The 20123-nt window shown below is 37.0% G+C and overlaps 1 protein-coding gene across 1 annotated transcript in view; it reads left to right on the top strand.

Moving 5' to 3' along the window:
• Window positions 1-6868: 6868 nt before the first annotated feature.
• Window positions 6869-20123, top strand: part of LOC145255743 (tRNA (guanine(37)-N(1))-methyltransferase-like) — a 50671-nt gene continuing 37416 nt past the window's right edge. The window contains exon 1 of the mRNA XM_080114381.1: window positions 6869-7274. Within this exon, the coding sequence (XP_079970507.1) occupies window positions 6951-7274 (324 nt within the window). The 5' untranslated portion in view covers window positions 6869-6950. The remainder of the gene's footprint in view (window positions 7275-20123) is intronic.

The following is a 20123-nucleotide window of genomic DNA, read 5'->3' as shown; positions in this document are numbered from 1 at the left end:
AACTTCAATCTATGGTCCCCCCCCTCGTCAAACTTTTAAAAGAAACACTTGTCTGCCTGAAAACACTATCAATAATTCCCCCCACTCTTTATCTGTGTCTAAACCTAAACGTAGATTCCATGAACAAATCTTCTTTCTTAGAACTTTTTTTTTATTTTTTTTATTATATTTTCACCCCAAACAAGGCACATTGCCACTTTGGTGTAGGGGGCTACTATCAGGGGAAACATCTACTGGGGTACTATGTAGGGATTAGGGCAGCGAGATGTTGGTTCACGTTGCACTTGAACTTATGCATGTCAGTACAGTTGGGGAAGCAGTGACCTGGAATGGAATTCCAAAGTCTAGCAGTTCTGGGGAAGAAACTACTGGAGTAGAAAGATCTTTTACATCTAGGGATCTCTACAGTGTGGGGGTAGGATTTTGCAGCTTGTTGGGTCTGTCGAGGGTGTTCACGTCGTGGGGGCACAAGTGCTTGCAGTTCATCAGAGCATTCACCATTATAATACTTGTAGAACAAGCAGAGGGATGCAACATTTCGACGATGGGACAGAGGCTGAAGCTTAGATGCCAGTTTAGGGCCTATCAGATTTGCGACTCTCTTTTGAACCCTGTCAAGGAGCGAGAGAATAGTAGCCGATGCACCAGCCCAAATATGACAGCAATACTCCATACATGGGCGAATAGTGGCCTTATAGAGGTACAGGATACTTTCGGGTGTTAGGAGTTTTCTAGCACGGTAGAGAGAGCCCACCTTCCTCACAGCGGCCCTGGCAATGCCCTCGATGTAATTGTTCCAACTCATGTTTCCTGTGAATGTTAGGCCAAGGAGCTTGAGAGACGTACTCTCAGATAAAGAGTCGTTGGCCATTACTATAGGTGGTAGAGAAGGTTTCTTATTGAATGAAACCAGTTTTGTCTTGGCGGCATTGAACGTGACCATCCATTTTTGTCCCCATTCCACTACTGATTGGAGGTCATCCTCTAGTGTTTCTGCCATTACTTTAGATATATGTTCATTTGTTTTCCTGTCGTGCCTGCTATAGAGTGTGGTGTCATCAGCATATATACCCATCTCAGAGGCAATTTTGTCGGGGAGGTCATTTATGAATATCAGGAACAGCAGAGGTCCAAGGATAGATCCCTGGGGCACTCCCACATTTATATCATATTGTTTAGATGTACAACCGTCGAGGACAACCTGGATTTTTCTCTTATCTAAGAAGGATTTAATTATGTTAAGTATTCTACCAGTGATACCGTATGATCTAATCTTCCTGAGGAGACCCTCATGCCATACCCTGTCAAAAGCCTTAGATATATCTAGAGCTACCGCTCTGCCCTCTCCCGCTTTGTCCAGTGAATGGTATATGCGTTCAGAGATTACAGTGAGGATATCTGCCGTGGAACGGGCTAGTCTAAATCCATATTGTTGGTCGGTCAGAAGTTTAGCATCTGTAAGGTGCTGGACTAGAGCATGGTTAATTAAGGTCTCAAATATTTTGGCAAAAAGTGGGAGGAGGCTAATAGGGCGATAATTTAATGGGTCAGTTCTTTCGCCAGAATTCTTGAATACTGGTACCACAGAAGCAGTTTTCCAACAGCCCGGAAAGCAAGATTCATTAAGGCATTTGTTGTAGAGTTTGGAGAGAACTGGAGCTACTTCGGCTGAGCACTTTTTTAATAGCACAGTTGGGATGAGGTCGGGTCCACATGCTTTTGAAGTGTCAAGGTTTTTTATGATAGCATGCACCTGAGCAGGGGTGATTATCAGATCGTCTAGCGTGGCGTCTGTCCGCATAGGAAATTGAGGTAGGGGGTGGTTTAGAGGGTCCAGTGTGGAGTTTGAGGCAAACCGACTGGCAAGCATGTTAGCCTTCTCGGTTGCTGAGCAAAGAACCTCGTGATTGTTGGTTAGTGGGGGAATTGTTGATTGCCCATTATTTACTACACTGTTGTAGATTTTCCAGAAGTCACGAGTTCCTAGTTTTTGTGCTTTGATGCGTTTTTTAGTGGTTTCCGTAAATTCCCTCTTAGCTGTCGCTATTTCTTTCTTAACGTTACTTCTAGCTTCTATGTACTTCTGTCTGTTTGAACTGGACTTATGTCGGTTAAACCTGCGGAATGCATGCTGCCTTTGAGCAATGGCAGTTGCGCAAGTCGAAGTAAACCATTGGGGAGAGTGGGGCTTGCTATAGAATTTCCGCATGGGAACATGCGCTTCGATTGCAGTTTTGAACCATTTAGTGGTCTCGGTTGCACACTGTTCAGCAGGAAGAGAAAAAATATTTCCCCATGGGGCGTCTCTGATAAGATCTCTGATGGTTTCCCAGTCAGCCTTTTTATAATATCTCGTTGTTTTGAGCACTGGCTCTTCAGTTTTGGGTCTAGAGTTTAGGGCGATTTCAACCATTATCACCACATGATCAGCGTTCCCAAGTGGGCTGTCGGCTTTCGTTACACAACTATCAGGAACTGTGGTCAAAAACAGATCTAATAGTGATGCGTGTTGTTCTTCCTGATCAGGGAAACGGGTTGGAAAAGTAACAATTTGCGATAGGGAATGAGATACAGAGAAGCTATGAGTTGCGCTGCTTGCTACATCTGTGTAAATAGAGAATTCAAGCCAGTTTTTGTGATGGACATTAAAGTCACGAAATACATGTACTTGGGCGCTAGTGTCGAAGGAGAGTGCTGTGTCTATGCTGTCAGATACTTTGTTTATTATGGTGCAGTCTTGGGTCGAGGGAGAGCGGTAGAGAAAGTAAAAGTAGCTAATGTTGTGTTGCATGATTAGTCTAAAGCACATAAAGGCTTGATCATCCGTTTCTAGGTTTGTTTCTCTAGTCAAGGGAAGGGTATTACGAATGTAAACTCCAAGTCCGTGCATATGTCTGTCAGAGTCCTTACGGCAGAGTGGGAGATATCCAGGCATGTTAAAGTAGTTAGAGGGGATGGAGGAGTGTAGGTTAGTCTCACTTAGTGCTAAGATATCCGGGGTATTTGTTAGGAGAAATGCTTCAACATCAGCTAAATTTGTTCTAAGCCCACGGATATTTGTGAATGCAAGCCTCAAGGGAGGAGGCAAGTTGGATTTGTTTGACCCTAAGCCTGGTTTAAGCTTATTTTTAGATTGTACTGTCATCATATTTTTTAACGAGTTTCAGTTAGGTTAGGGGAAGCTGAACAGGAGGTTATGCAGAATATCACACATGCATCACAAGTAGACCATCAGCTGACCCTCCATCAACTAGGACTGTGGCCTCAGGAAAGCCCACCGGGGATGAGTGCAGGGTCCCTTTCCATGCACGCCATGGCACTGCAAACATCCCGATATTATACAACTGTTGATGGAGCAGCCGCTCTAAGCGCTACCAAAGAGTTAGGGCTCCTGTACTACCAGTCGGAAACAGCAGCCAGTAACTGTCAATCCGGTACCCTCAACCCATCAGAGGAAGGTCAACCCAATCTAATTGCTCAGGCATATATGGTACTCAAGCATTCTCAAGTGCCCAGCTTTAGGGGTGGGGTGTGTCGGGAGTGGGGAAACGGCGTTCATTGCCCTAGACAAGAAACAAGATCTACCAATGGGTGTTTCTGTCGAATCACTGTGATAGTATCTCTGCGCCTGACTAATAGGCAAAGAAGGTGTATGGGAGCCGGGCGATAGGCAGGACCTATCTACTCCTTAAGCAATTTAGGTTTGCAAACCGGTAATTTGTTTGAGTCACTAGCTCTAGGAAGGTTGTCATCCAAGACTGAAGAGGCCTACCTCCTCTTTGGTTTAGTTTCAGAGTTTTCCTTCTCCTAGATGGATGATCTGGAAAGATCTACTGGGTCCGTCACCACTGAGAGGGTTTACTCCGCGCCTGGGTTCTAATCCAGGTATTTCTGCGAACCCGTGTGGTTAGTTAATGTTATTGGATTAGTTTGTAGAGGTTATATATCTGCTAAATAGTTACACTCCTCAAAGTGAATTAGGGACATTGTCATTTCATTGTTACTGGATAAAGGGGTTGAGTAGAGCTCATGCAGTGTAAGCAACTATGATTGTAAGGAGGCTTGTTAGGAGGAGATAATGTGGTTTGAGGCTTTCTCTTTTATATATATATATTTTTTATTATTATTATTATTTTTTTTTTATTCATGTTAGCTTGGGTCTAGTATAACATTAAAGTGTGAGTAGATGTTAAGAATTGAACTACGAGTTGTGCCCAAACTATATTTTAGATGACACCAGGGCATGAGATGCGAGTGCAATATAGTACGGATAAAACAGTAAGTTTTGAGTCATGTGTAATTTGGTAAATAGATATATGGGCTGGTTTTAGTAGGTGCGAATAAAGTTGAAGGTACAAAGTGAGTTTCTATTATTGAGAGAAGATGTTTTCAGCTTTCAAGTAAGAGTTATGGACATTTAGCATAGCAAGGAGCATTGGTTCAGTTTTGTATTAGTGTTGCAAAGCTATCTAAGAGGAGACATAGTTGTATAATGCAGTGCGGTGTACTTTGCTTCCGAGTACATACTTTGGCTGTTAAATACCAACTGGAATAGGAATGAACTCCAACGCATGTCTAAAGGGTAGAATTGTATAGATGTTTAGTGATGACTAAGCAGTTAGCATGTGAGGGTTAGGGGCTGGAAGTTAAAGATTCCAGTACAAAACGGTGTGAAATGTAGGAGTTAAGTGGCGGTTTGGTGGGAAGGAGCAGATTGTTAACCTTCAAGGGACAGGGGTTATTAATTTACAAGAAACAGATCTACATTAGGATTTAGAGTGGCAGGTAAGATTTTTTTTTTTTCTTTTTTTTTTTTTTGCGCATGCAGGTTAGACAGAGATAATCGTCTTAGAGGTAAAATTTATACTGAGATTTCGTAGCTACAGTTAGGTGTTTGTTCCAGTTACAAGAACTAGTTCATGGCGGATCGGAAATTCGTATTTTGTATTTATAGGCAGACATTAAGGTCACGCACAGAGCATAGCATCCACTCAGGAAGAATAGCCCTAGTATCACAGCTAAGATACTGCATATTTAGGTTACGAATAGTGAAAGTTAAATTGGGCGGCGTTTTTTTTTTTTTTTGCACCTTACCATGGCTGTTAATATTAAGTATTGTACTTAATAAAGTTCTTCTGTCATCTAAATAAGCTAAATAGGGATCCCCCCTCCCCATTACTACGTCGATGTGACATGGTAAAAAAGAAAAATTTGTCAGGAAATTGTTTTAAAATAAGTGAATCAAGAATGGCCAAGATGTGTGAGAAATAAGATAAAATTACATAGAATGATATGAGCACAAACGAAAAAAAAGAGGGTTAGATTTGTTTGGTTTAAAAAAAATAAATAAATAAAATAAATAAATAAAATAAAATAAACTGCACGCCTGTGAAACTGTCTTCTGTTTTCCTGCTTTCCAGCTGACTACAATATGGTTGTCTTCAAGTCCAATGTAAACAAGTTCTTGATAAGCCGTTCACCTTCAGTTAACAAATTTACTGAATTTCCATTACTGGCAATTGCTATATTGTCCAATTGACTACTGTACACTCTTTAATCCTTATCCTCGAGTGGCCCCTGGACCTTGATAAATGGTGATGCCTATGAAAAAAACAAAAAAATGTATGGTACTTATGCAGAATACTGATTGCACTGAAATAATAACGTTATTATTTATTATTTAGAAACCTATTCTTAACGTGGGAGGATGGGCTTTTTTTGTTAACTATTCTGAACTTTTACCTAACAATTTAATAAACAAAAGATACCGTAAAAATTGAATTTAACTTGAAATTCATGTCTAAAAAAGCACGCTCCGTACTCTGCATAACGACTAAATTTATATATTAAGGTACAAAGTTAAAATCTAATGTTTCTTTTTTTGGAGATTTTTTTTTTGTTAATCTAGCGGGTTTTCAAAATCTCGGTTACGAAAAGTAAAAAATCTAGCGATTTTCTGGAGATTTTATGTTCCGAATCTAGCGGGGTTTGAAAATCTCAGTTGGCAACACTGCTAAAAATGTATGAGTTATCTCCCCATTCCAATCGAGGAGAGGCATTTTATGAGGTCACCTTGCTAGGGGCCGACAGTCGCGCAGAAATAAACAAATCAAAAACAAAACAAAAACAAACTTTAAACTATTTGATTGTTTTCAAACCCAACAAAGCTACTAATAGTTTATGATTATTGGCGTTTGCAAAACAATAACATTCAATTTTATATATTTTTTAATGTCTCCTATCCATTTTCGGTTATTACGTTGACAATCGAAATTGTAACTCAGTTCGATTATTATTGATTTATTATCACAGCGAAGAAACGAGTATTCCTTTAAAAAGGTATTATTCGATCCATTCACTCGTAAAAAAAAAAAAAATAAATAAATAAAGAAGAATCCTTTCAGTTCGACAGTGAGCTCGTTTCTCTCGGGCTGAGGTATTATTCTGTCCAGTCTTCGAATATCCACCCTCCCAGGTTTTGCCTTCTCCGTGAAGTATTTAGTTGTAATCGTTTGAAGCGCCCCTACTGGTGAATGCCGACGAGATTTCTCATGTATTTATTGGAGATCAGAGTGCATTTCCTCTGGCGCTCTAGCTTTTCAGACTTCAAATAATGTTGTGTCTCACCGATACTAGTGCAGACAGTGACGGACGTAAATAATAACGTTATTATTTAAAAAGCCATTCTTAACATGGGGAGGGGAGGGTGTTTTGTACCTATTCTATACTTCAACCTTACAATTGAATAATAAAAAAAATATAATAAAACTTTAATTAAACTTGGAAATACGATTTAAAAAATAGCGCGGATGATCGCTCTCTTCACTAGCACCGTCACCTCCTACAGAAGTAAATAAAATAAAATAAATGATGAGTTTTCAATCCTATGTACAATATTACACCGGTGGTCATAATTTAAAGTAGGAATACATTTTAACAATACACCGGTTATGGCTGCTCGCACATGGCAATATTTGTTGCGTCGTGTTTATTCCACACCCCGGCTTGTTCCTTCACAAACAAAATTCAGTGTTTATAAACTAAATTCGATTATCAGTCCCAATCGAACAAGTTTTGATTTTAATTCATTTTTTAAGAAGTATAAATTTATACGATTACTTCGTCTATTACAGCCTTCAATATCAAAATATTTAAGTTTAAACATGAATGAAAACATTGCGAACACGTTTTTTAACCCACCGAAATCAGTTCGTGGAATGAAAAAATTAGAGAGGGGGGCTTTCAAACAGGTCGTCAAAATACCAGCAATAAAGGTAAGCATAAAACATTTTTATTTCACTTAAAAAACGGTATTCTACGTCGATTTATTTATTATTATTATTATTATTATTATTATTACTACTACTACTTCCGTCTCCAAACAGTTTTTTTTCTTACACATTTTAAATCGTTCAAAGCGAATCTGTCATTTAAATAATAATTTAAAATAATCGTTAGGCGGACCTGAACTAGCAGTGTCAGAAATTTCGTGAAAATAGTGAATAATTCCACCCCATCTTTCCAAGCTTATAACTCCTCGAAAAATGTAATTCAAGCCCTAATTTTTTTTTCAATTAAAGGAGTAAGGACCAAGGTTTTATTTAAAAAAAAAAACAAAACAAAACAATGTGTTTTTTTTTTTTTTAAAAGGTTTTAAACTTCGGACTTTACAGGTAAATTTCTAAAAAACTGATTTTTTTTTTTGTTTTAAATTTGAATATATTATTTATTGACCTTTTCTCTTCAATTTGTGATATATAAACCTATTAAACATAAATTAATTATTTACTTTTTAATAGACATTTCAAAATGAGAGGCGTAAATTATTCGACCCCCTATCTTTCTAAGCTTATAACTCCTCGAAAAATGTAATTCAAGCCCTAATTTTTTTTTCAATTAAAGGAGCAAGGACCAAGGTTTCATTAAAAAAAAAAAAAAAAAGACAAAAAGAAAAAATGTGTTCTTATAAAATAAGGTTTTAAACTTCGGACTTTACAGGTAAATTTCTAAAAAACTGATTTTTTTTTTTTTTTTTAAATTTGAATATATTATTTATTGACCTTTTCTCTTCAATTTGTGATATATAAACCTATTAAACATAAATTAATTATTTACTTTTTAATAGACATTTCAAAATGGGGGGGGGCGTGAAAATGGGGGGGCGTGAAAATGGGGGGGCGTGAATTTAAAAAAAACGTTTGTCTAAAATATTATATTCGGTTTATTGGAAAGAACATAAAATTTCACATTGACCCTGAAAATATCGTAAAAATAGAATCAATAGAAAAATTTTGATAGATTTTTAAAATTTAAAAATTTAAAAATATTGAGTTTAAAAATTGAAAAATATTGAGTTCGGAAAATTCATTACTGTTTTAAAAAAAAAATAAAAATATTTTTATTACTTTTAAAACAACTGTAATAGTTTATTTTGGAAGTATAATCCATAAAGAAAATAAATAACCCACTTTTAACAGAGAAATTACGAGATTTTTATATTGTATTCGCAGTTTCGTGTTAGGGGTGTCAAAAATTCCTACAAAAATTCTGATACTGCTAGACCTGAACGCGTTTTCTCCCTCGGACCTGGCCCTGTCGGTGGGGCATTAGAATACGCCGACTGCCCCCCCCCTGCAGAGGGTAAAAGTCCCTCAATGGGGGTCCTGGATATGACCTTAAACTATATCCAGTGGTGTGGTGAGGCCCCAGCTTGTGGGCTTTGGGGAGTGTGGAGCCACCCTTTAATTACCATTGCTCCCAGGTACACTTTGACCCGGAGTGGTAGTACCTGTTAGGGTCCCAACTATGGGTTGAATAGAAACCGACATGAAAACAACAAATTCTATTAAAAAAAATTTTCTTCAAAATCTTTGGATTCGGCATTAAATAACCCGAAAAGGGTTGATATGCCGTAAAACGAAAACAACCAAACCAAACCCTCGAACCTGAACGAATTGCCCCCCCCCCCTGCCGTACAATTAATTCTTTTCACATTTTCTTATCGACGATAACAGTTTAGGAGGAGAGGGTATGTTTTACCTTCCTCACAAAAGGAACACAAACTTCCTTTTCAAACAATAACAATGAAGAGTATTTTATTTGGAGCAGTACTGGCAGGTCAGGCTGCTAAAAGGGAAGAAGTAAAAGAAAGTTCTTTTAAGGTCGTCGTCGATCAATCAGTACCGTGTTGTCCCCGGCTGGATAGCAGTTGTCTCAAATCGAGACCGTCAATGCTATAGTGAGATGTCCGGTGGACAGGAGACGAAAGAGGATAGATGTTGCTAGGCTGGCGGTCCGAACTGACTGGCTAGCGCTCTCTTAATAGTTTTAGGGAGTAGATGAATCAATGCGCCCTGTTAGCTAAGTGGTCAGCCTGTGGTCGGAGAACTCAGAGGGAGGCATTAATTCACCAGAGAAAATAGTTCTCTATGACTACTACACCAGACTTAACGATATTTTTTTTTACATTAGATCCACCTCCACAATTTTTTAAAAAATGACGACTTCTTCAAGTTTTTGACTATGCTGAATAAGAAAATCTCATTTAAATTTTGCAGAGACAAGTAGTTTTCGAGATATAAAGACCTGTATTATGCACTGTAATTCACTGGCGGCCATATTTGTACGTGTGTGTGATAACCAAATAGGTTCACCGCCACAATTTTCTTAAAAAATGTTATATTTAAGACAGAGGGAACTTCATTTTATCCAAGAAATGACCTTTTTGTTAAATCTTAGCTGGATCCACGTTCTTTTTTTTTTTTTTTTTGGTATGGGGTTCTTGCTACCTGGGTTTAATGTTGCTGCAGAGGGTCGAAAGGGTGTGAATATACCAATCGACCGTACAAGGCAAAGAAAGTGACGACAATAGTAAAGAAGAATGACAAATGCAGATGTTTGGTTACAGACGATAGAATATTGTGTTTTATTGTTTACCAAGGAAAAGGTAAAATGTATGGCAATGGATATCAGAATCAGAGTGAGAACGATGTTGAAATTATTGCATCCCTGAAGTAGATGATGTGCTTCAGGTTGATCTGAGTTTTATAAACAGGGTCAAATGTCAGAGCACTGGAACAGGTAGTTAGACATCAGTGGACACTGGAATTAATAGAAGGACATCAGTGAGCATTGGTACAGGTAACTGGACGTCAGTGGGCATTGGTACGGGTAACTGGACATCAGTGGGCACTGCCAACTGGTGACTGGAGTCACTAGAAGCTGCAGGAGTGAGCTGGAGTTGCTGGAAGCGCCAATTGCTGCAGTAGTGGCCTGGAATTACTGAAAGTGAGTCAAAGTTGAGGCAGGTTTAGGAACTGGAGTAGCAGGCTGTGAAGCAGGCAGCAGAACTGGAGTGTGTATCACATTCTGCTGTCCCTGGTCCCCATGGCGACTGGGAACGCTGACTTGATGACAGGATGAAAATGCTAACTCCTGAGCTGAATCGTTTAGTTCTCTTTCACTGCAAGAATTGTGACATCCGATTCAGAAGTCAGCACCCCCAAGGAGGGGTACTCTGATCTGCAAAACGTGCCTGACAGCCCTGTTGGCATTCCCCAATAAGGGCGCCTTAGGCAATTAGCAATAAACCCTTTCTCAAAGAGAGAAGGTAAGGCTTGGGAGGGTGGACCTTCTAGAACTGCACAGAACTAAACTCCCACTGCAAAATCAACAGGGACTGGATCATTACAGGAATGGTCTAATCTCTGTTGATTTTGGGAGCCCAGGATAAAAATCCCTAGCCAAGCTGAATTGAAAGATTTGCTGTGAAAACAACTGACTTTATGGAGAGTCAGTCGTAATACAAGCTCAACGACCAGTGATGGTATCACTAAACAATGACTATCAACTATAAACTAGGCAAAGAGCAAGGAGTCTGGGATCCGACAGCACCTGAAACCATGCACGTCATACTCAGGCAGAGAACACATACTCCAACTTGGCACCTCTTTGTGCGCACACGCTCGCTATTTTGATCTATCTTCTATCACATGTAATCTTTTCCTATCATATTTGATGTTAACCTTCAGTTGTTGCTTGAATAACATGATCAGATCCTAATCAGCAAAAGATTCCACCCCACGTTTCTCATTCAGTCGTGATGTTCACACCACAATTCTTGCTATGGCTAGGATTGTGAGAAACACCATTCATCTCTCCCTGTCCCACTGCGGCTCGGCACTCTGAATGACATAGGATACTTGAGATCGATACAAGCCATCACCTTGTTGAAATACCCCCAGTACCGCTGGAGTTCACTGCATTCGAACAACATGTGTTCTGACGTTTCCTCTGCTGAGATCCTGCAACGGAGACACGCAGATGACTCCACTAGTCTGCCACTGTGATGTACGGCGTTGAGGGGTAATGCATTTTGGGCCAATCGCCAGGTCAAGGAAAAAAACTCAAACCTGACACCTAACTCCACCAGGAGCAGATCTCCTCCTTCAATAACTCCAAACGCTTAATGAGTGGGTCATCGACGGCTCTCCTCACTAATTCCCTATACTTTCTCGAAAGCTGTGAAAGGTTGCTGGATTTTTGGGAGCTTCCTAAGCGTGGCTCCACACTCTCTAATGAACTGCATGTCATCCCACAGCCTACAACGAGTCTCAACTGTGTGGTCGAGGATGAGGTCGGGAAAGGCACCATCAATCGAAGGGTTCCACACAGACTCTTCTGTCAAGGTTTGACTCAGGAAAGCTAGCCTTTCAGTGTCTCGATGACACCTCCAATCAGGCAGTCCCAAGCCTTCCTCGCATGGATGTTGAACTTGCTCTGGCATTCATATTCAAATTCTGCCTTTTGTATTTAAAAATCATTATAACAAAGTTTTTGGTATACACAATTATGGATATGTGACTGACTGCATAAAAGTTAACTAAATTGCATATTCCTTTGCATTAATTAATTACTCATTTTTTATGGTTTCTTATTAGATGCTTTGTTTCATTTTATTATGCTGAATTCTATTTATGCATAGTTTCTACATTCTGCATAATTGTATAGAATTTAAGTTCCAGCACATGGAAATATTTTTCTATTTATCTATTTACCTCTTTCTCCATGTATATATATATATATATATATATATATATATATTTATATATATATATATAAATAAATACTCCTATAATTTTTTTTTTTTCGTATATTGATATTCATATTAAAATCCCTTTTTTATTTATTTGAAAAGAAAATAGAACTTTTTTATATACGGGTCATGGAATTGCATTCATCTGCAAAAGATCTAGCTAATTTGCATATTCTTTTAAACATTTTAATTAATTCCTTATTAGTTTTTTCGACTTTCTTATGGGATGATCATCTTTAGTTAACTATTGCATGTAATTATATTCATATGTAATATTTGTGTAAAAAGATTATAATAAACACAAACCTCTTTCTATATATATATTTATGTATGTGTATATATATTTGCTAAAAAAATTTGCCTACCAAACTCCTCTGTCAGTTTTTGGTCTACAGATATGAAACTTAATATATAGGGTATTTGAACCCATGTGAAACTTTATATTTGGGTTTTAGCCGGGGAAAATAGGTGCAAAAGTGTGAAAATTAAAGAAATAGAATTTGCCAGGTGAAGATTGAACGGCGGCATTACGAATATGTATGCATAATATAATAGCTATTGAATAATGTTTTAATTTTTAGCCTTGCTACAAACATGCCATTATAGCTCAGGTATTAACATCAAAGGAAAAAGTAAATCGTAAGCTAAACGTTTTGGTTTGGATTCTCAGTGATGGTGCACAAGTAATTTTTTTTTTAAAAGCTTTTTAAATCATTACAATATATTAGGTCCAATATAATAAATACGAAATCTGCATAAATCAAAATATCATATTTAAACATATTTAATGACCAGGCAATGCTGAGCGGCCTGCTAGTTTATATAGAAAAATGATCTTGTTGGTGTGTGTGCGAAAAGTCTCTACCAAACTCATTTCTGAATATTTGGTCTACAGAGTTGAAATTTGATATATAAGATATTTGGACCTGTAGCAAACTTTCGCTTTGTTTTTTAGCTGGCAAAAATTGTTGCTAATGGGTCAAAATTGAAAACAAAATAGTTGACCTTCACAGGATTAGTTAACATGTTTACATGCACAAATTAAACAACATTATTTTTTAACATTTTATATACATATGCATGTAGCTTGGAGGCAAAGGAATGCGACTGGAGAGTTGTATGCTTCAGTTTCGATTCTGGCTGATGGCACCCAAGTCATATTTATTTTACTATTAATATCACTACTATATATTAGGTACAATATAATAATCTAGAGAATTGGCTTTATAATAATAAATATGTAATTTGCCAGAATAAATGTCACTTCTACTACATAATCAAGTTACCTAAATCAATTTTTCCAATAAAAGTTTTAAAATAAAGCTGTAGTGTTGTTTTTTTTGGGGGGGGGGGCGGCGACAAATTTATCGTTCCACCTTGTATTCTGTTGCAAATTATTAACTTGTTTGTATATGCTTTGCTGTGTATGTTCATGATGAAGTGGTGAATGATCTCTTCCCTTCCATAAATCCTCTTTCTCACAAAAAGATGTTGCTAATCTTTCTCTATCATATCATTATTTCCATGGAAAATGAGTTTCAATCTATTGTTTTTCCTTGTAAGACATTCACAGCAAGAACTTTTACCACAGTTGTAAAGAACGTATTTTCTCTTTTTCCAAGTAAAACTTCCATGAACCACACTTTTTTCTTAAAACTTCTCATCCAGAGAACTGCTTCCGTGCTGCCTACAATGTGGTAATTTTCAATCCAATAGCATAAAATATTTGGGTACTAGTACAGAGAGTGATCCGGACGTAAATAATAACGTTATTATTTAAAAAGCCATTCTTAACATGGGGAGGGGAGGGTGTTTTGTACCTATTCTATACTTCAACCTTACAATTGAATAAAAAAAAACTTTAATTAAACTTGGAAATACAATTTAAAAAATAGCGCGGATCACTCTCTGCACTAGCACCAATATTTGCCATAAATTGTCTTCATAACTAACAATATTTTATTCATTCCATTCACTATTTTCAATCCTCTCATAATTTTCTTCATCATTCAACTATAATAATCTTATTAACCTTTATCCTTGAGTGTTTTTTAGTTTTGATAAGTGATTATTTGTATAAAAATATTATTCAACTTAAAAAAATAAGAAACAACTGTTGTTGATGATTGACCGTGTTGCTTAGGTGTACACGACTCGTGTTTATTGTTCAGTTTTTGGTGTTTTGTTTGCCGTGTTGTAAATCTCAAATACGACGGTGAATTCACCTTTAATTTTTGGGCATCTTGATTCATTAATGTAACAATATACAAACACATTATTAAAAATGGGAAATTTCTCTACAGAAAGTGTAATTTTTGAGATTTTTAAAAATCAAATTTCTTTAGTATTTCATTCAGAAGTATTGAACATTTCAGTACTTCATAGTTTTTAACTTGGATTTTTAATTTGAAAGACAACATTAAAATAAGATATAAAACATACCATATTGATCAATGCTCCTTTTTCTTAAAAAACATGGCTTTTATATGCATAGAGAAGTACAATATCGCACACACAAAATTTGAAAAGAACAACAAAATTTTTTCAGATAAAAAATGAAATCACTCAATACCAAAAGTAGTAACATAACCTGAAGTAGTCTAGAAAAACAAAGTCACAAAAGAATTTCACATTTATAAAGAGAAAATCAAAATTCTACCAAAATAAAAAAAAAATAAATGGAAGTTAAAATTTTAGGGAGTTTTGCTATATCCATATATATAATAAAAGTTTTGCTATATCCATATATATAATAAAAGAGGTACAGATTTTCCCCTCTGGACCAAATTACCGTAGGTTTGCAAGAACAGATGCCGCATACAAATTTATTATGTCTAAACTATTATTAGCTATCTTATCTAACTTTTGACCGCCATCATAGACATTTCTTTGTTATATTAAAACCCTATATTGCATCCTAGGAGAGACATCGTGATGATTGCCATTATCTACAGAGGAAGTTGTTCTTATTTTTCCCTTTCTTTTTACAATACTCTTCCTGCCACCAGTCTACACCCGGAAAATATATACACATTTTTACCATGTCCTCCAGTCACCCTTCTTAACTGGATTATTAACTTTACATTTCCCTTACACAAAATAATAATTTCTCCCTTACACATTTCCATCACTTCTCATTGGTTGCTATCTCTTAGTCCGCTAAACACATACACACGGACACATGAGCATACAGAGACAGCGCAAGATAGACTTATAGGGAGGCAGGCTGAGAGGCAGATAGACTGATACCTACATAGAGAGAGAGAGATAGAGAGAAAGAAAAGCATTTTTTTTTTTGGGGGGGGGGAATACACACTTCTTATTTATTTTAGACAGAACATTTTTGTTGCTTTTAAACAATATGCATAGACCTTTCCTTTACTTCAAAACAATACGGACAGAAGTTTCTTTATATTTTTTATTTTTAATCTTATACACCATTATTATAAATCTTATACAGCAAACTTCTTATAATTTTAAAGGGGAAATAGCATGCTTACAATAAATATCGCATTGCAATAGTCCACAAATAAGTAGTTTTTCAATAAATCAATATAATTGTTTTTGAGAATTGTTATTATTCTTATGACTATTTTTTACAGAAATGACCGGGGGGGGGGGGTAATCTACGTGCATAAGCACAAAATTATTTTATAGAAAATACAGTTGTGAAATTACTGTTTTAAACAAACATTTTATAAAAATTACAGTGGCGAAATTATTAAAAAAAAAAAAAAAAAATTTTGGTTTACCTACGATATTTGGGATGTATTTGCGTTTTAAGCACAAAATTATTTTATAGAAAATATCATTTACCTACGTTATTAGTGACCTACTTGCATTTTGAAACAGAAGATCGCATAAAAATTGTCCGCAAATAAGTAGTTTTCCAAATAAAATAAAACATTATCATTTATCTACGTTATTTGTGACCTATTTGCGTTTAAATAAAAAATACCACATTATCATTGTACGCAAATAGGTAGTTTTTCAAAAATAACAATATAAGCTTTTTTATTACTGTTTCTTGTATAAAATACTGTTGGGTTTAATTTTCTTTTGTTTCTTTATTCTTTTACTGTTTTTTTTTTCTGGGTCAATGCACACCCTATAACTAAAAGGGGATCTTAAAGGTAAACATGGATATCCGCTTGATGTAAACATAAGTTTTTTTCTACATTTTGACATAAACAATTTGTCTATATTCTAAATGATGCTTCACAAACTTTATACAAGTAAAATTTAATAACGTTATTATTGAACATGTAATCATGTGATTATTAAATTGTAAGGTGGAAGCACATATTACTTACAAAATATCCTCCTAACGTGTTCAGAATGGCTTTCAAAATAATAACATTATTTCAGCACGGTAACAAAAAATACATGAGTACCCAACATTTACATTTTTTACGACCGACACTGCACACACAAAAATTCAAGTTGGTTCATAATATTTGCCCGTGGGGATCATGACAATAATTATCAAGATTAAATTTGGGGCAGATATTTTGACAAACAAAATGGAGTGTCTATTCCGAAAACCGTTTTAACAGGGGTAGGTTGGGGGTGTCCATTCCGAAAGCCATTCTTACTATGAGAATGTTGGGAGTGTCTATTCCAAAAGCAGTTCTTAACATGAGGTTGGGGCTTGGGCAATACCATCAACAGCCGTACTTAAACTTTTAACGAGGGAGAAGGGCATGCTTCCACTGGGCAATGCCAGTTAACGGGTCCTGCTAGTTTACTTATATTTATGCTCTAAACAATGCTGGGCTTGTGATACCTAGAAAAATAAACATTTTTTGAGTTCTACTTTTTATGGAAATTGTTTCAAACAAAGCATAAAGCCACTTGAGCTAGCAAAAACAAAAGATGATTATCAAAAGACAGAAGATTCCTGTTAAACTCGAAATACTAATGTTTTCGGTAGGATGAAAACAGTCAGCAGAAAGAGTGGTACAAGCTTGCAGTTCTTAGAAAGAAGCTATTGGAATAGCAAACTGTATTACAATAATGTATGAAAACAGCAAATTGATAGACCATTAGACCAATGAGTCAAATGAGCTGGAACAAAGGAAGTAGGGAATACATAACAGAATTCTGAAGAACATGTCATAATAGTATTTAAAAGACTGAGACTAGCAACATTACGTCTGTGAGAGAGATGTGGCAGAGAGGAAGAAACGATGTGGCTTTTCTTTTTTTTTTACATGGAGGTCACCACTTATCAAGGCCCAGAAGCCACTCGGGGATAAGGGTTATTGTGTGTACAGTAATCAATGGGATAGTATCATAATAATAGCTAGTATTGGAGATTTGATAAAGTGTCATTACTTAAGGGGGCGATTCATCAGGAATTTGTTTACGTTGGACTTGAAGACATCCAAGTTGAAGTCGGGAGGGAAACAGGCAAGCGGCAGAGAGTTCCACAGATGTACAGTTCTAAGAAAGAAGCTTTGTTCATGGAATCTACGTTTTGATTTAGACACGGATAAAGAGTGGGGAAAATTATTGACAGTGGTTTCAGCTAGTCGGGTGGGAGAATGGAGCTCAGACGAGCACTTGCCATGGAAATAACGATAAAACAGAGACAGGCTCGCAACGTCTCTTCTGTGGGAGAGAGGTTGCAGGGAAGAGAAAAGGGCATCCCCCACTAAGCCACAAAGTCTATTTTGTACTCTGTCAAGCCAGGATAGGCTGTTTTTAGCAGCTCCTGCCCAAATGTGGCAGCAGTATTCCATCCTTGGGTGTATTTGGCTTTTATATAGATAGAGAATCGCATCATTAGTGAGATATCTTCTGGAGCGGTAGAAGGATCCCACCATTTTCCCAGCAACCTTGGCCACAGACTTGATGTATGTGTTCCATTTCAGATCAGGAGTAAAGGTCAAACCCAGAAGCTTATCAATACATGGGGCCTCCCCTAGACAAGAGCCATTCATTTCAATCGGTGCCAGATGAGGATCAGAGCGTTTATGATGTAATGATAGGAGCTTGATCCTAGATACCTTAAAGGTAACCAGCCACCGCTTCCCCCACTGTACCATGTGCTCAAGATCTGAGGAGAGAGAATCAGAGAGAACATTGCCATTTACGGCCTTTGATGTGTTGCCATAGATAGTCGTGTCATCAGCATAGATGTCAACGAATGATTTTAGTATGTGTTTTGGGAGATCATTGATGTAGATCAAGAAGAGAGTTGGGCCCAGGATGGACTCCTGAGGGACTCCAGCATTAATATTGTGGGCCTCTGATTTCTGCCCATCAACCAGTACTCTTATGAGCCTATCAGAGAGAAATGATTTAATGATTGAGAAAACATTTCCAGTTATACCGTAGCTGGAAATCTTGTGAAGTAGGCCTTTATACCATACCTTATCGAAGACCTTTGATATGTCAAGAGCAATTGCCCTAGAAATTAAGCCTTTGTTGAGAGATTCGCTAATCCTATGAGATATAACCATTAGCACGTCTGTTGTAGATCTAGCAGAACGGAAACCATATTGTATGTCACTAAGAAGGTTATTTCTGCTGAGATGGTTGACTACTTCTCTATTTAATATGGATTCCAGCAACTTACTCATGACACACAGGAGACTTATTGGTCTGTATTGAGAGGGAGATGACTTATCACCTGAATTCCTAAATACAGGGTATACTGATGAGGTTTTCCAGGGTGTTGGGAAGCACTTCTCCTTAAGGCAACACTTAAACAGTTTGGTAAGTATGGGGGCAAGTTCTGGTTGTAGCTTTTTTAACACTATAATTGGAATAGCGTCAGGACCACTTGCTTTACTGGAATCAAGGTTCTTGATTAGCTTGGCGACCTCACGCACAGATATTTGTATGTTACCTAGCATGTTGTGTGTTATAGGAGGAAATACGAGGAGTTGATAATCAAATTGTAGATACATTTCAGCATCTTATTAAGGCCCCTCAAATAGAACAGATTCATCAGCCGAAGCGTGATAACAGTACTTTGCTATGGTCTGATCGTAGATTTGTAGAGATAAAGAATAGCTTGAGGTGTGAGAAAGTGTTTAAAGCAATAGAGAAAACTGATTTTATGAGACGCAGGAAGAGCAATGGATTTAATTAGATATGAACTACAAAAAAGATTTAATATGAAAGAAAAACCAAGAAGTTTTAGAGTGGATTTCTCATCGAGAGCAGAGCCATCCATGAAAATGTCAGGTAGAAAAGTGACACACCTACGATTGAAAGACACGTGATTAGTCTTGTTATATTCGCATATCCCTCAATATTCAAAATCCGTTCGTCGATGCAATACAAATGAACTCAGTAAATACACACAACAATTTCAAAGCCCATTCTCTCACATACACACATCAATAGAATAGCTCACACATCACTTCAACCAAGAAAACCGCCAGATAAGGCTGCACAACAAAAGAGAACACCAAAATTAAAACACAAGCATCGCAGCAAACGCAACTGAGACAGCATATTAATGCAAATAAATATTACACAAAACATTGCAACAATTCAACACCAACTAGGTTACATTCACAATTTTTTCAGCTTTAAATCAATATAACACATGCATACATACACCAAACAGACGATTCCCTACATCGCATTAAGACACAATAAACAAACACAATTAAAATAGCAAAATATAAGCTAATTATCAATTTGCCCTTTGTCTTCAACTATGTCCGCAACACCACTATAAAAACAGTAGCCGTCGCGAAAAAAGTTAGTCGCCCAGAGTCACAGCAGATCTACAGCATAGGATAATCATCGGCTCCGTCGGATTCCCCTCCACCCGACGTTAAACCCACTTTCACGCACATCATCCATCAATTTCTCCGCGTGGAAACACCAACAGCAAGAACTAACATTTTCACTTCTTATTTCATCACAATTTCATATTAGCGACTTTTCTCTCCTAAGAAGCACAAACATTAACCTTACCATGAAACTCTTCTTTCCTGCACATTCTCACATCCTTACAAACTTTGAACACTTTGTTTATTTTTCTTTCTCATTAAGTTTAATTTTA

The sequence above is a fragment of the Euprymna scolopes genome, chromosome 31, assembly GCF_053919585.1.
Source record: "Euprymna scolopes isolate OS-2025 chromosome 31, ASM5391958v1, whole genome shotgun sequence".
Classification (NCBI taxonomy): Eukaryota; Metazoa; Mollusca; class Cephalopoda; order Sepiida; family Sepiolidae; genus Euprymna; species Euprymna scolopes.
The sequence above is the reverse complement of the archived record's forward strand: the minus strand, read 5'-3'. Positions and strand labels throughout refer to the sequence as shown.